The sequence below is a fragment of the Plasmopara halstedii genome (genome assembly GCF_900000015.1).
Source record: "Plasmopara halstedii genome assembly, contig: Scaffold_262, whole genome shotgun sequence".
In the NCBI taxonomy this organism is placed as follows: Eukaryota; Oomycota; class Peronosporomycetes; order Peronosporales; family Peronosporaceae; genus Plasmopara; species Plasmopara halstedii.
Genome location: NW_020187183.1, coordinates 543,487 through 560,339, shown reverse-complemented (window position 1 = coordinate 560,339; position 16,853 = coordinate 543,487). Strand labels below are relative to the sequence as shown.

The 16,853-nt window shown below is 43.2% G+C and overlaps 6 protein-coding genes across 6 annotated transcripts in view; 3 read left to right on the top strand and 3 right to left on the bottom strand.

Moving 5' to 3' along the window:
- Positions 1-72: 72 nt before the first annotated feature.
- PHALS_04569 (Calmodulin and related proteins (EF-Hand superfamily)) lies at positions 73-2,360 on the bottom strand (the record flags this gene model as incomplete). The annotated part of the gene is made up of 4 exons (XM_024722403.1): positions 73-1,553; positions 1,627-1,948; positions 2,012-2,098; positions 2,163-2,360. 4 exons carry the CDS (start codon positions 2,358-2,360, stop codon positions 73-75), a joined length of 2,088 nt encoding a protein of 695 aa, XP_024573483.1.
- A 104-nt stretch (positions 2,361-2,464) lies between these two features.
- On the top strand, positions 2,465-2,970 carry PHALS_04568 (uncharacterized protein; the record flags this gene model as incomplete). The annotated part of the gene is made up of 5 exons (XM_024722402.1): positions 2,465-2,483; positions 2,552-2,558; positions 2,622-2,633; positions 2,709-2,886; positions 2,941-2,970. The coding sequence occupies 5 exons, from the start codon at positions 2,465-2,467 to the stop codon at positions 2,968-2,970; spliced, it is 246 nt and encodes an 81-aa protein (XP_024573482.1).
- Positions 2,971-3,897: 927 nt separating this feature from the next.
- PHALS_04567 (uncharacterized protein) lies at positions 3,898-5,325 on the bottom strand (the record flags this gene model as incomplete). The annotated part of the gene is made up of 2 exons (XM_024722401.1): positions 3,898-4,860; positions 4,948-5,325. The coding sequence occupies 2 exons, from the start codon at positions 5,323-5,325 to the stop codon at positions 3,898-3,900; spliced, it is 1,341 nt and encodes a 446-aa protein (XP_024573481.1).
- Positions 5,326-5,391: 66 nt separating this feature from the next.
- Positions 5,392-11,636, top strand: PHALS_04566 (uncharacterized protein; the record flags this gene model as incomplete). The annotated part of the gene is made up of 5 exons (XM_024722400.1): positions 5,392-9,064; positions 9,131-10,711; positions 10,773-10,886; positions 10,945-11,210; positions 11,346-11,636. 5 exons carry the CDS (start codon positions 5,392-5,394, stop codon positions 11,634-11,636), a joined length of 5,925 nt encoding a protein of 1,974 aa, XP_024573480.1.
- A 39-nt stretch (positions 11,637-11,675) lies between these two features.
- Positions 11,676-13,541, bottom strand: PHALS_04565 (with nad-binding rossmann-fold domain; the record flags this gene model as incomplete). The annotated part of the gene is made up of 1 exon (XM_024722399.1): positions 11,676-13,541. One exon carries the CDS (start codon positions 13,539-13,541, stop codon positions 11,676-11,678), a length of 1,866 nt encoding a protein of 621 aa, XP_024573479.1.
- Positions 13,542-14,378: 837 nt separating this feature from the next.
- The window catches only part of PHALS_04564 (uncharacterized protein), a gene marked incomplete at both ends in the record, with an annotated part of 4,116 nt that continues 1,641 nt past the window's right edge, over positions 14,379-16,853 (top strand). The window contains 3 exons of the mRNA XM_024722398.1: positions 14,379-15,175; positions 15,233-15,337; positions 15,405-15,490. Coding sequence (XP_024573478.1) covers positions 14,379-15,175; positions 15,233-15,337; positions 15,405-15,490 — 988 coding nt within the window. The remainder of the gene's footprint in view (positions 15,176-15,232; positions 15,338-15,404; positions 15,491-16,853) is intronic.

Genomic DNA, 16,853 nt, shown 5'->3' with positions numbered 1-16,853 from the left:
GCTTTTCCTGTACGACCTCTTCGGTAATGTACTGATAGGTTTGACCATGTGTACCTCTCCTTATAACATGGATCAAATCGATTCGTATTCGCGGATGGCTCGCTTCAGCTGGAAATCGAATTGACGGATCCAAGACTGGTTGAGAAACCGGTTGGGTTTTTCAATCCACTCGAGCTCGTCCAGCGCTGTTGCAAGATGCTGATGTGAAATCATATGTTTGTCGGTTTGAGTACGGGTTTGTTCTTCAGGGCTCGTAGATAAAAGCGCTACTAAACCGCCTATTGCATGCCCAACAGCACGATCAATCAGAGAATCGATAAATGCTGCGTTCATTTTTGGAATCGAAAGACGATTAATGAGCAAGCGTAATTGTTCTGCGTTCATCCCGTCATTGCCTCCTTGAGCGATTTTAAATTCGTTGAGAATAGCCGCTTTAGTTTTGGCTTTCATAACGAGACTGGGTTTCAGGCCAAAGCTTTTCTCCGAGCGTCTCTTCGAGGCTTTAAGCTCTCTCTTTACCTGTTCGCGTTGGGCTTCATTGCGACGAAAGATACGCACTAGCATCTCAAACTCATCCACATCGATCAATCCATTTTTATCCTTGTCAATATGCTGAAGAAAAACGTTTGCTTGCTTAGATGATAATTGAATGTCCATTTGCGAGAGCGTATCGATCAATTCTTCGGCTGAAATGCTTCCATTGCCATCGGCGTCACAGTACCGAAACAGGTCAATGACTCGAAGTCGCTTTCTTTTAATGTAGCTATCGATTCGAAGAACGACGTCCCTAACCAAAGTTAGTTGCTCTTGTGTACATTGATCAGTCGTTTGATACATGCCAGAATATACAGTTGTGACCGAGTCCCTGAGACTAGCTAATGAAAGAGACGGAGAATCAGCACCTTGAATATTTGTTAGAAGTGTACCTGAGCGTTGGAAATTTGATGAGCTGGTGTCACGCTGACGTGACAATCTACTTTCTGCTGTCAATGTGTTATTAGAGAGTTTGACCTGAGCTGCTTGCCATGGTGTCCCATCTTTTTGATGTCTGCTTTTAGTATCAGTGTTAGAGTTCCCCTCGTTAGAAGATCTTCGCTTCTTCACTGGCGCCAAAGGCCTCGTGTGCTGATTGCATAATTTCGGAAAGCTAGCTTTGCTTGGGTCCGAAGTGTTCATCTGCATGGCTTCTATCTGTGATCGGCTGTGACCATCTGAATCAAAGTAAGACATTTCCGGTTTGCTGCTGCCATCAGCAAGTACTTTCTTCAACATTCTTTGCCAATCACTGCTGTCTTTAAGCTTACTGGAATCTATCTGATTTTCTTCTAGATTGGACTGCAACTCATCGAGGGATTCTGAAGTTTTGATGTTCGAGGAACTCGCACTCAAAGAGGATTTGCTAAACAAAAAAACAGATGACTCCACCTTTGGAGTCATGTGCCTTTGGAACTGGATCAAAGAGTTGGGTGAGATGGAAGTTTCTACATGCTCTGGTTTATCAAGTCGGGAGTGCGTTGTATCACAAATCTCAATCTGCTCCGTTTTGCTATTGTCTTTGGAGAACAACAAAAGATGAGCAGACCACGCTTGCTGCAATTTTTCCCCGAAAAGTACACAAACACTCACCAAATTTGTCCTTTGCCTGGGCATCTTCCTCGTATCCTACGACACGAACGTTCCCTTGCACATTTCGAAAAGAACTGTTATTCCTTCGGCCATTTGGGATACTCGCAAATATCGCCTGCTCATTTCCATATTCTGTCGACTTGTCAACTAAAGTAGCATTGTGCACTCGATGAAGACGCTTGCGAATTATCATCTGGAAGAGTACAAGCCCTTTGCGAAATGTTACTCCTAAAGAATATAAATATGCGTCGCCCTTTTCTCGCACTTCCTTCGCGGCTGCATCCTTAACTCCGCGATCAGGCATTTGGAGTACTTCAGTAAGCTGCAGAAGAAATTCAAGTGTGTTGAAGACACTTAAGCCTGCAAGAACTTGGATAGGGCTGACCAGTAAGAGGCAGGGAATGTGGTGACGGCGGGCATTTGCTTTCATCGCGAATGTGACAAACGCAATTGCGCGTGTCAAGAAGGCTGCCTAAAGATATGACGACCACAAAATCAATTGCAACCCCACCTCCATCTAATCCTTACAATCTGACCTTGGCCTGTTTCGTAGTTGTGGCAGAAAGCACGAGCTGCTGTTCTGAGAAGAGGTCATAGTTGCCTAGCGTTTCAACAAGCATTTTGTGCAGAAATGTAAAAGGAGGTCGTGCTACCACTTTTCGACTCACAGCGGTAGTATGAACCATACTAACGAGGGCTTGATACGTGCGCTCTATAAGATCATTATTTTCCATGGTTAAGTTTGTAAAACGTTGTAGTTACACGCGATTTGGAATGTACATTATCCGAAACGGAGATTAGAGGCCTTTTGACAAAAATCTAAGTGTGCTCCCAAAGAATGAGTTGCTGCAAATTCGGTCACTGCTTCATGCATCATCTCGAATTTCTTATTTCTCAACATAACTGGTCCTGTGCTGTGAAGTAGCTGGCTCGTACGTAATTGCGGTTTACGCCGTCATTATCGCATCATCACGTCACGTGATTCTCCACTTTAGACCACAGATTCGGTGTCCCGCAGATATTTTCACGAAAAGCACTCGATTGTATATTTCGCACTAATTTATCTGCTTGCCCCTGTACAGGCGCATGCTGGTAGCAAGCAGCTCGTCAGATACGTCAAAACATTGGTCTCCGTACATATCGAGTCCAAAGTGCCAACTGCTCAACAACTCAGTAAGGGTCATCGTTGTCCTGCACAGAATGTCCGGCCGATTTACTGGTGAAACCTTTGCAACAACGAATGACGAGGAAGGAGTCAAGGTGATCTCATCGATGTTGATTTTATCTGACCATAATCTGATATGAAGAATTTAGTGTTGCGAGACCGCATTGCCGTCGCCATAGTATTAAGCTGTAACATGTGAACTGAAATTCGATGATATAAGAAAAAGTTGCTCTACCTTGATGTATATAAAAGCTGTGATCTTCATAGTGATGGGTGGCTAAGGAGACGCCGACAACACGGCTTGACATTGTAAAACGCAATATGGGTACATCAAATTGCAGCTCTTGAGACGAATGGCAAATTCGAATTTCTCATGAAAAATGTGTGAAGCACAGTTCAGTTAAACTCACGTTAGGAACGCAGAGGTTGACTTGGAAGTCTGCATACTCAACAGCTAACTTGTTCCATTTAGGTGAAAATTGTAGCCGTCAAACATATGGCTTGACGCGCCTAGCTGCTTTTCATCTTCCTTAATCCCTTTATTACTGCTTGAATTCCTTTTAAAACATCGCTTCTGGCTAGCACTGTCACAAAGCTTACTTAATAATGCAATGGCAACTTTAAGCTCAATAAGAGTCAGACGCTAGTTTTGTAATCAGCAGTTCCTTCCATACCTAGTAATTCTTATTTCCATCGAGATCATCATCTTCTTGATGGCGAAAAGCGACAAAGTAGGTTGTCCAATAAATCATCTAGTTTTAATGTGACAAGTGCTAGATCAAATTCACTCATTATGTTCAAAAGCTCGTCGTGCTTCTAGACCAAATACATCAACAAGACTGCTCCGGTACATATTCGAGTGATGGTAGACCTGAAGAAGGAAGTACACAGCGATGGTGAAGTCGAGAGAACGTCGACCAGAGGTTGAACACCCCATGCATCATCGGAACAGTGCTGTATGTGCGGTTTAATAAATAAACCAAAATCCTAATCTGTGAGCAAGAATTGCTCGTATACTGAACTCATGTGCTTAGAGAAGGGGAAAGTGCTGAAGAAAACTACAAATTAATGAAGGTGCAAGTCGTCCGTGAGCTCGTATCATGAACTTACACAATAAAAGGGGGTCGAACGTTATGACCTCGACGAGGAAGATCATGCAGTCGACGCAGACTTGCTTGGGTAGGGGCTAGAAAGCTACTTCTCGGTCGACTTGCAGTCAACTTTTCTTGCGTAGATAGGTGAGTGTTGGAATTGAAACTGTCGACTGCAACCCCTCTATTGCGCGCCCACCTAGCTGCTTGACGCATAACCTCACGTTGCTGAGATTGACTTCGGCTTGATTGTCGAGAAGGAGTGATCATTTGACCGGGACGTCTGGTACTGAAATGAGGAGTATTCTCTCGTAGGAGACTATCAAAATTTTGCCTGCATGCTTTACTGGTTGACGTGGTTGACTGTATGTGGGGGCGTGGTGTCCTGGCTTGAATAGTCGCAGCGGTCGGTTCACTTGGTGCTTGCTCATGATTAGAGAGACTTGCGTCTTCATCTCCATCGTCCCTGTGATGGTCGAAAGCGATCGAAGAGTCCAAATTATTGTATTTAATGCATGTGTAATCTTGAGCTCTATCAGTCTGTTGCAATCTTTTTGGTGTCGTCGTAGTCGATACACGAATCGTGCTGCTATCGCGCGTCTTGAAACCACCACCTGCTGGTCTCTTTGTCATATCCTGCGTTTCTTCGTCTTTAAACTGTTGTTGCTGCAATTGCAACTGATGCAGTAATTTCTTTTGCCTTCCACGAATCTTTTCGGATAAATCTAGCGACTCTTGCAGCGAGTCACAGTGCGCTCTAAGCTTCTCATACGCTACTTTAATCTTCTGGGCATCCTCCAACTTTTTCTCTGCACCCTTCAAAGCTCTCTTCGTCCTTTCTAGATCATATTTAAGCTGGTCTCTCTCGGTTGTGACATCGTGTAATTCTCTCCGTGCTTTGACGACGCTATTTTGTACTCCACGTCCTGTCACGATCTCTTTCGCACTCTTACGCCGCTTGTCCACTGTTTTAGGCGTCTACACTCAATACAAAAACCATTTTCGCACAGTTTAATTCTTCATTTATAGCACGACATTACCGCTGCAGCATCTTTCTTGCCCCACCTTGAAAATTTTTGTCTCCTCTTGCTGCTTCGGTGGGTAGAGGAAGCTTGACGTATTAAGCGATGTGTTGCGGCTACCATTGGTGCGTAGCTTGAGCGTGAGACTAGCAACATCTTTCTGCAACTCTTCTAACCGCGTTTCTAGTCTGTTACGTCGTCTAAAGTGTGAATGTGCGAAAATCCAGTGCTGGCCCTGCAATTCTTGGGACTTGTTCTCATCCTGCTCCTCCCCTTGAAAACGTGCGGCAGTGATAGGACTGGGACTGTCATGAAAATTCCATTTTTCAATTGTACTGTCGTTGACATGATCTGAATAGCGCTGACGTCGCTGCTCAGGCGTCGTGAAGGAGAAGGATGGCGAGTCTTCGTATGTTGCCATGATTTGACCTGAAAAAATGGCATCAATGTATCCATTCTGACTGGTAAAAGACGTGACACATTATTGATGTGTTTGAGCCAAGTTGAAAAGACACTATCCGGTCGCTTTACATTAACGAATTTGTTGATGCCGGTGGATAAACGGCAGGTCGCCGCACTGGCTGAGAATTCCAATGATCTTGGTGTAAATTGGAAGTCGGCGCAATGTGTCACTTCACTTTACGACTCGTACATTCAGGTGCAGCAGGAGAATGAGAAGCTACGCGAAGATGTGCGGCAATTGCAACAAAATGAGTTTGTGACAACGTCTCGCAAGCTACAACAGCCTGAACACACGAAATACGAAGAATTTGAGCAAGAAATTCGCCTTTTACGTAGTGAGAAGCTGCGTATGGAGGAGATACATCGACTGGAACAGCAGAAACTCGAGGCACGAGTTACCGACAGCGAGGCTCAGCATCAGCAACTCGTAGTGAAGTACCAGGAGAGATTTGAATTCGATCCACTTGAAACTAAGCGAGCGGCATTGGCGGTCAAGACTTTACAAAATACACTTCAAAACGTCATACTAGAAAAGGAGGAACTAGAGGTTCGATATGGGGACCTGAGGGACCAATACCGAAAGTTGCATAATGAACAAATGATTATTGTAGAAAGAACAAAGCAACACGTTAAGGTGCAAGAGCAACAGCAAGTTAGAAGCAGACGAGAGCGAGTCATCAATGTGTTGACAGTATGGTCAACGAAAAAGGTGTTAATGGCATGGTGTAAATGGAGGACGCTGATAAAAAATAAAAATGATCAAGAGGAGCGAAAGTCAATGATGGATGCGTTGGATGTTAAGACTAGCGATCGCATTGCAAAGATAAGAAACCACCAAGCAGGTTTTTGGGCGAAGAAAATCTTGCAACAAGCAGCAAAACGCACTTTTTATCGGTGGAAGAACTGGGCCCGTCGACATGTAGAGCGGCGACGAATAGGAGAAAGCTTGATGAGAAACCTATTTCGATTGGATTTGAAGCTTGTGATGGCAAGCTGGCGATCGCATTACTTCAAAGGAAAAAAATATCGGGCTGGTGTATACATGATAGAGCGACTAGTGACTTCAAACTCACGTCGGTGGGGAATGCAAATGTGGAGCGTTCAGTCTTTTCGTCTCGCATTAACAGATAATGTTAATCGACTGAAAGCCGCAAATGATAAACTGAAACTTCAGGATAAAAAGATTGTTGAGCTCAAATCGCTGCTTGACGAGGCGAGCACTGCAAGACAAGAGATGCAGATTATTCAAGACCAAGAAAAGAAACAATGGAAGGAGAAAACCGAGAAGGAACGGATCGTTGCGCTTGCTGTACAGGAACGACTCGGTAATTTTCTTGTGAAACAGTCTGATCGACAAACACTGAAGAATATCGTACGGGAATGGAAGATTATCGCAATTTGTCGATCCTCAATAAACCAGCGTGCCCATTCAGTGCAAATGAAAATGCAAAGAATGAGGCTTCATAAATCAGTGAGTACGTGGCTTTACAACGTGTGTGTAAGCCGCAAAAAGCATTTGCAAACGCAATATATTCATCAACGTATGCGTCAGGTGTGTGTTCTCAAATGCTTCAATTCATGGAAAGCGTTTAATAACGAGCAGAAGGTGAAAAAGGCTGCTTTTTTGTCTGTAATAAGTCGGATGAGAGACCGAGAAGCAGCGCAATGCTTTTTGCAGTGGATGACTTTCACGAAAAGACAATTGGTACTTCGAGTTGGACTTGACACGATAATATTTTGTGTGAAAAGGCATCAAACACTTCTTGCTTTTAGCTTGTGGAAAGAGATGATTGTAAAGCTGAGAGTGTATGATCAAACACAACAGCAACAGCGTGACCAGGACGCTCGCCTTGAACTTGCGAAACGTGACTTTATTTACCTACAACAAATCTTCACTACATGGCGACAAAGTGTGCTGTCTAGGCAAAAGCGTGATATCGTTGTTGGCAGGTGTTTGGCACGACTCAAACATTCGATGCTGGCGAACATTTTCTTGCGCTGGGAGGAATATTTCAAGTGTAAAAAGATGCGGCGTGGGCTTATACATCGGTGGATTAAACAGAGCTACTCTGGCGCCTTACGACGTGCTTGGAGCCGATGGCAATGGCATATAGCTTTGAAAGAAAAACAATTATTGATAAATAATCTTCTTGGTGATAAAGATGCTCAACTTTACCAACTTGAGACTATTTTTGAGAGAGATCGAGGAATACAGCAAACGCTGCTACTAAAAGCACAACAAATACAAGCAACACAGGAACAGAAGCTACAGGAAACAGTCAGTTGTTTGTCAGACAAGAGAAGACGAGCCCAACGCTTAAAAGCTGTTTTGAAAGCATTGTGCACAAAAAGAGCTCAAAGTCTAGTACAGTTACGGGCACATAAAGCTTGGCATAATGCTGTTCGACGATCAATGCATTACCGTAATATTATCGAGACTTTTCAGTCTCGTTTGGCTAACCGACAAATATGCTTAATATTTTCAAGGTGGAGCCATGTATTCATCCAGCGGCATTGTCTCAAGAATGCAATCACATTGATTCAGTCTTATTATTCGCGACGGTGGCAGATTCAGTGCTTTGAGGCATGGAACGAAACACGACGGCAGAGTAAAATTATTCAAAGGTTTACAATATTGTACCTGCACAAGGCTGATTTATTCGCCATCCAAAAGACCTTCCAAGGATGGAGGACATTTACTAAAGAACGCATTTTGCTGCGTAAATTAGTAGTAAAAGTGTTTGTTGCGAAGGTGCAGCAACAATTTGTGCGCTGGAAGCACTTTACGAGTTTTAAAAGAACAAACGAGCAACTTGAACAGCGAAAAGTGACCTTGAATGCTTTTCAGGTGAATTTACTGCGGAAACGCTCAAGATCTATGATGCTGTTTTGCCTTGCAGAGTGGAAATTGGCTGTGGAGATGATTAAGAAACAGCATGATGGAGAACAGAAGCTAATGTTATGCCGACACGTACGCCTTGTAGCATTGTGTTTCAAGAACTGGATAATTGTCGTGGCGATTCAGAGGAGAACCCAAGCTCGTAACACGCAATTAGTACGCTGGCTAAGAAAAGATCGTCATCGAATGCAGCAACGTGCGATGACTCTGTGGAAACTGCTTCTGATACGGGATCAAGGGCGTCAATTACGAGAAGTGAATGAGATACGAGCTAAGCAACAAAAAGAAATGGAGCTCTATCTCCAAAAAGGCGCCTTACCACCTTACAAGCTGGCTAGTGTTTCAGACGTCCACAACGTATCAATCACGATAGCCAGATGTTTTAATGCGCTTAAGTTGGGAGCTAGCATCATGAGATATCAAAATCGAACGGTTCATTTCTTGCAATATCATGCTCATCGACAGCATCTGGCAAAGGTTTTTTTGAAGTGGTGTAACGTTGTGCAAAATAGCCATGAGGTCAAGTCTTTCGTTTCTAGAAAGATACAACAACAAAATGACACTCTTGTCCGCATAAGTTTGCGACAATGGTATTCGATTGCGTACCAGAAACGCGTAATCAAGAATAAATTGGTCAAATTCCGGCAACGAGTTCACGCGCGCATTCTTGAGAACGCTGCCAAGCAGTGGTATCGATTTTTTAATACTAAAAAATGCATGTCACGTGCAGCAGATCATTTGAACACTGTAATCTGTCGACTGAATCTGAAACACACTTTATCGTCGTGGCGGAAACAATGTCGCGAAGAAATAAATCAAGAGAATGAAGAAAGATATAAACACAAGAAACTGATGCAGTTCTTAGCGATGAGACAAGAAGTACAACTTCTTCATTTGTTTCGAATTTGGATAGCATTTACGCAAAATAAACACACAGCACGCGATTTAGCTAATCAACGACATTTAAAGCAGTATCGGTCCGTAGTCACTAAGTGCTGGAATGGCTGGTGCTCTTTCATGAATACGTTAGAAGTCGAGCGGAAATCAATTGTATGCATCGAGGTTAAAATCATGCGCTTCTACTATCGCATCGTTTTGACAAGATGGAGACGATATCAATTTCTTGGCCAAATTGAAACTCTGCAGACTGGCAATGAGCTTTTATCTCGACAATTAGCCGAGACGAATTTGCATTTACGAAGCAAATCATTAAGTGTCGACCAACTTTCGAGTGATGTACGCGAGCTTCAACATAAATTGCTTGATGTCGAATCATATTTATTTTCTCAACGCGTAAGGTTCAAGTCCCAAGAAGAAAAGCACAGTCTACAGCTACGATTCCTACTAGTGCTAAACAAGTTGATGCTAAATCGGACAATTTCCAAAGACATTACTGAAGCTTTCTTACATTGGAAACGTTTGCTCGTCGATGTGCAAAGCAAAAATCGTGCTTTAAGCAGTGTCACATGTATATGTCAGAGAAACAAGAAAATTCTCGCATTTTGGGTATGGAAGTTCAAAATACTACAGTGGCGGCGATATGAATCATTCCAGAAGTACTGGAGAACGAACGAACTGATGATGAGTTTTCAGCGCTGGCAAAGGTTTTGGAAAATTAAGGCAAAGCAGCAGCTCTTTCTCGTTCGACGATGTCTGATGTCGTACACGATAAGAAGTTCTCCTATTTCGATCGCATTTAGATTGTGGAGAGTAAAGTCTACGGCGCTATCTCATATGGCAATACTTTGCACCAATCTTCAGATTGAACAAGATTTGTCGTGTACATATTTACGCCGCTTGACTCTTGGAAAGTTGTGTTGGATGGCATATCACCACCGTTTATGGCGGATGAGAGCTTTCTTCTCTCATTGTCGAATTGAGTCAGCTGCATCTCGTACTGAAGAGCACCGCCGCGTGGTTAAAGAAATGAAACGGAAGAGTAAAGCAGCAGTGGCTGAGATGTCTGAACAAAATGAGGCCACCTTTCAAGCCGAAATGGGTCTTTTGTCTCCAGCTGACGAGCAAGCAACCTCTGGGGCCTCAATCCAAGTGCTTCAGACGCTTATTCGTCGTCTCTTTCAATCCACCACAGTACAAGAGCTCTTTGACAATGTAGCGAGTACATTCGCGCAAATTTTACATGGTGCTTCGGCAATCCTCTTTCTTTTCGACCCAAGCAGCAATGAACTTTGGACACAACGAGAGGGGACACAGCTCATTCAGGTCCCAGCATCTCTCGGTATCGCAGGGAGCACCCAATCGAGTGGATCCAGTGTCATCATCATGGATGTTTCTGCGGATCCGCGCTATCATCCCATGGTCGATCAATTCGTATTGAGCGGCTTGCCGCCAGATAATGTGTGGAAACTGACAACGTTTAAGCCACGTGTAGAGTCGTCAAAGCCACTGTATGGTATGGTATCGTCAGCTCTTGTTTCAATTGATGGTGCGTTTAGTTTTCGACCAACTTTTCTGCTAGAGACCATAAACAGGCTTTTAATGTGCAGGTGCAGTATATGGCGTACTCCAAGTAGCCTTCTCCTTGTCAAATCTGTCTTTAGTTGATCGCCGACTCATGATTACTCAAACGCAGCTTTGTAGCAAAATTTGCTGTTTCTATGGTGAGTTGATTTACCGGATGTATTAAGCTCACCACAATTACTTACTTGATCTGTACAGTGGAGCAGGTTGTATACGAAATTATCCGCAACTGTCGTGATCGTGTTCAAGCTCGCGTTCCTGACAAATTTATCAGATTATTTAGGCAAACGAAAAACTGGCGGAAGTATTTTGCAGTCGTTGAGCGTAAAGCTTTGGAGGTGGAAGGCAAACTTCGTGAAGTCCTGAAAGAACACGAACAGCTCCTTCAATCGAGATCGAAACTGCAACAAAGTTACGATTTACTAAAAAATCAACTTGAAGAAAAGGAATATACTACCAAAGAAGTCAGTAAATTGTTGACCGAATGGAAGAGGAAAGTAATGAAGTGGCAGCAGCTTTCCGACAAAAAAGATCAAGAAATCAATAACAAGACAAGTCAACTCAAGAAAGTAGAAAAAGCATTCGAAGAATACCGACAGGAGCGCCGCAATCAAGACATACAGATGATTGTAACCTCATCAGTATCGGAAGAGTCGGATAACAACATAGTTGGCAAGTCGCAAAATCTAAGCGATCACGGTCAGCTAAGTATTTTACACGCGGATAAAACAAGATTGAAGAGCCAACTTGTGCGAGCAGAGGCAGATAATTTGCTACTTGTCAAGGCTCTAAGCATTGCTCGCAATCAACACGGAGAACTACCAAAAACCATACAAACTGAAGTAAATCGAGTGGCTACGCGTGTTGTAAATCGTGTGACTGATGCCTGAATTTGAGAATTCGTGACAATGTCACATCACTGTAAAGTTTTACTTGGATCCACACAGCGAGTAGTCTGGAGTGTCTTTGGATACTGCGGAGTCGTAGCGATCGCTCAGGATACTTGACAGCAGCTCATTTGGTCCCAGGGCCTCCGCAACACGTAAGTCTAGGTCTGGGTGGCCTGCACGAACGCACTGTATGATCTCTTCGATATTTTTTTCTATGCAATCATCCGAGAAGAACGACTTTGCAAAAACGACAATACCTTCGCTCACAGAGTAGTATTCGAGCGCCTCAGCAAGAGGGGGATCGCTAGAGTCGTGACTGGCACCTTTCTGGGACTCAATACAAGCTGAGCCAGCCAATTTTATGTGCTGGTTGGTTTTGAGTAACCTACGCAACTGTTGCGCCACCATGTCAATTTCTCCGGATGCTTCCCGACTTAAGGTATCAGGATATACAACAAGTATAGTCACATTCTCTTTCACAGTCGTGAAATTCACAACTTGGCTACTTCGTTCAAGCAGCATCTCAGCAACACGAGTGTCATCACAGCTCTTTACAAGACAATCACCGACACGAACTGAAAGTGACGCTGAAGGACGCGCAGCCCACACCTTGTCAAAAATGTTCGGCATATAGTCTCTCATTATCACGCTTGGTCCGAGGAAAAGCGGCAAAACGATTATTTCACTTGCACAATTGTTATGAAGAGCAAGGTGCTCAGCCACGACCATCTCGAGGGTCTTAGCCCTAAGTCCATTATGCTCTCGAGTGTTCACTTGGTCCGACAATCCAAAGCCACACGGCACTACAAGTTGACGTAATGCTCGACTTAATTGGAAACTAATGTGACGCATATTTGCGTACGATTCTGCACGCAACGAGCCAGTGTTTATAAGCACAATCATACGAGGGATAGAATCTGATGAAGCGAAAAGACTCTTGATCGGTGCTTTTAGCTCATTCTTCACCAATTTTTCCTCTTCCAGCACTTGTGCAAGAAGTCCATAACGATAGGTTGGGTATAACAATTTTACCCCAAGCTCGCGTTTGATCCTTTGATTAGCACATAGTTTACTTTCGGCGTAAAAGCTCTTTACCATTGGACTCATATCTTTCTCAGCTTTTTCCCAAGATTGAAGAGGAGGCATCGAGACTCCCAATAATTCACACGCATAAGCCGTGACTTCATCAGCCGGCGCTGGTTCATCATCGCATACGTTGTAAATCGCTCCTGGGTTTGGCTGAGCCGCCGACGCCAGCAAAATATTGATTATATCATCAGCGTGAATTCGATTAAATTTACGATTAGGAATGTGAATTCTCGTTGCCATTCCGCTCCGAACTTTAGGAATGATTCCTCGACCAGGTCCATAAATTCCAGCAATTCGAAAAATGTGAACAGGAAGACCCGATTCGAGCCATAATTGTTCAGCTTTGATCCGCATTTGCGATCGCTTTACTAACGATTTCACGGGAGCAGATTCGTTCACTATTTCTCCATTTGTCTCTCCGTAAACTCCAATAGTAGACAAATATCCCACCCACTGTACCGAGTCTTTTATAGCAGAGATCAAGAGATCTCCCAGACTTGACAAAACGGGATCTTCCTTTCCGTCGATGCGCCCCGTGGGTACAGAAATCAGTACATGCGTAACACCTTTAAGAGCTAACTCAAGTGAGAATAAATTGCTGTCACTCCAACTTTCCCCATCAAACACATAAACGTTCTGTGGTGAAGAATCAGATTGATCAAAACGAAATAATTCGGCATCCACTTGAGATAATTGCGACGCAGAATTGACAGACCGAACGGTACCTGAAATCAAGTAGCCAGCCGATTGAAAGACGCGAGCTGCTCGAGACGCAGAGTAACCCAAGCCAAATATGAACAGCTTCTTTGAAGACATGAAATAACAAAATCGCAATAGATAAGTGTGATATGTTAATTTACTTGATGGCCTTGGCCCGTTGAAGATGTAATATTTACAATGAAGTTTATGCTACTATATTTAAGAATTTCTATAATCAAATCAGCAAATTGTCTGGGATTTGATACAATCCACTGGCATATAACGGTGTATACAAAGTTGCTTGAAATGGTAATAGAAAACTTGTTGAAGCAGATTTCACTCTGAAATTTTGAGCTTGACCTGACGACATTTTGATATTTAATTGTGGGATTAATATCCGACAGCTTTTTTTGGTTCCGTTTCATGAAAATACTGACACGAACGCCCTTCTGTCCTAAAGAGATGTTAATGTGAATACATGTACTTTCTTAGTTAACTGATTTCTTGGAAAACTGGATTGTATCGTAGCTGTGTGAAGTCTTGAAGGTACTTGAGACCTCGTAGGCGTTGCAACTTAAGATCAAAGGTATCGCAAAGGTGATCATGCCTTTGAATGGCTTACGTCTCTGGATAACACATCTACATCGATGCATGTCTTAATTCTAAATCAGTGATACTACTGCGAATTTTTGGTGTGCTGTTGCCACACGTATTAGTCACATTGATTTCAATGGGCGTGCCATATTCAAGAGTATAATAGTCGAACGTAGATCGACGATTTTGTTCACTAATGCGATAAGCTCAATTCAAATGACTAAGACTCCAGTTCATGATGCTGAGCTTGACGATCTGACTAAGAATCTATGATAAAAGAATAGCCCACACTCACAATTCAATTTACTGCTACGCCAACGCAGCTGACCTCCTAATAATTGTTCCGTCATCTACTATCACATGCAAGATCCCAACCAGTGTTCGCAGATTAGACTCACGCGAGAAGAATGTGTCAAGTATGATAATGCCGCTCGAAAGTTATTACAAGATACTGTTGCCGAACGAGCCAAATTTAATCCTACGAATATCGATTCAGAGCATTGGGCATTTGTGAAACGTCGTAAGGAGGTCAGCATTTTTAACAATGTGATTGGGTCAGCTCACCCAGGTTTGATCGTCATGATCGGAACAGGCCTCATTGACGGCAAACTCGAAGATGTCATGGGCGGTTTGTACAGTGAGACAACAGACGAGTTTCAAACTTCCAAAATTTTACTAGGATATGATCTAAAGGATGGTCTGGTTCTCAATGCACATCAACGTCGGACGTCTGAGGATCCGTTCCGGTTTGCAGGGATCAAGTGGTTTGCTGGCAGACGTGCATGGGGTCTACTACATGATCAAAACGCTCTAACGTATGAGCGAATGGGTCTCACAACTGACGCTCGGGGTAACGAAATTGCTTATCACACGCTACAGTCAATTACAAGACCCGAGTGGCCATGCGAACCTACACCTAACATGTTGCGTCAGCACACTGCAGTATGTTATCTGTATCGTCGACTTATGCAAACGAACAAGACAGAAGTCTTCGTGTGGGGCTCAATCACCAAATCCAGATTAGTACTAGAGAGATTTTTCCACTTCAACGTCGCAAGCACGTGGCTCAAGATCGTCGACAGCCCCAACGTAGGCCGAGCGAAGAACTTTAGCACTCTCATTGACAAAGCCGACAGCCACCAGTGGTTGGCTACCAGGTAAAGTTACTCACATGACGTTTGATTGCATCCGAACACGTCCGTCTCAATGCAAAGCCTACGTTTAATCCTCGCCTCGTCTTCATGTGCAGTACAACATGCCACGTCTGCGCGCGAAAGCCAACGCTGGGATCGTACTCCCATTGTTCAGGATGCCATCAGGTGCGTACACTGCTTTATGACAATGGTACCATTATTGACGTAGACTTTTCTTCGGAAATACCAACAGACAGTATGCAAGGATTGTTCTGAACAGCACCATATATTTCAACTTAGCAAATCCGGACGAGCCAAGAAGCAACTTTTTTGTGCATTGTGTGTGAAGAGTGCCACGGACAAGACTCCTTTCGGGTCCAATCGAAACCCACTTCTATTTGGCCACATCATATCGCTACGAAACACTGGAATATTCACTGCTAGCAGTCATAGCCAGCAGACAAAAAAGGGCTTTTCCAGCCGCACATTCAGATTTATACAACCTTTCGATCCCTTCCACCCCAGCATGTCTTCGTTTGACGACGAGACACCTGGTAACTTGAACATCGATTGGTAATTTGGATATCCTTTTGGGGGAGATGTATTAGTGCGATGACATAATGTATTGAGACCCGATAACAGACATCTAAAAGATTTGTGTTCTCTTTATCAAAGAACTCGGAAGCTATAATGAATTTCATCGACAGCCGATCAAACTGCATGTGTATTGCGATCATGCATGTCTACATCTTCGTGAAGACATCTTAGTGAGATATATTTATTAACACTGCATCGACATAATGTGGTGCCTCACGTAACATATCTTGCTCATCCGAGAAATTATTAACAAAATTGAAATTTCTTTGGTGTCGCTAGACCGCTTGATTATAAATATACGCCAAGTATCATTTTTTGCCGGTGAAAATATGTGCCCTGTCTGTTCCCAGAAATATTAATAATAGTATCTCACAGTCCAAATTACTAATCAGAAAATACAAGACATATAAATAGGATATCAATCAAGAAGGCAACGAACGTATTAACTGACAGGTTGACGCTTTTCCTATCAGCGTACACTTATTGCAATAAAACATTCAACACAGTGAACAAAACGTTTTTTACTTTTTGTGACACTGTTAAAGCAGACATCAAACTCATGACTTGAGATGATGATCCTAAGTTTTATTACAGCAGTTTTTTTTCTAAGAGTTGAGGATTGGTATTAATCGTGTCAGGTCATTTCCGATACATGCATTCAATTGAAAACCGCAAAGTGTAGAGCATAGTCTATTTAAACAAGTTAAATCATGATTGTACTTACAGTGTCCAATGACATGTTACTTACTGCAAGCCAAGCGTCGCAACACCTTTACCGAAGTATTCATGTCGTGACTATAGAATGAATTTATGAGAAGTTGCCTGCCGTACCGCGGTTGAGTCTCAAGCGCCAATGCGTATGGGCCTTCAGCTCGGGCAAAAATGAAAGTAGTAGCCACTAGAGCGCTTTTTGCCCTAGGTCACAACTCCACGGTCGAACCACCTGCGCCTTGATCAGCTTTATGTGAGCTAAGTACCCACTCTACTTTAGTAACATTTGCTGTCAATCCGACGTCTTAGTTTTAATGGACTGAAATCAATGTGATAATCGAGCACAAATTGCTCGACTATCTGTGTAACGGGGTAACACGTACCCTGGTAGGAA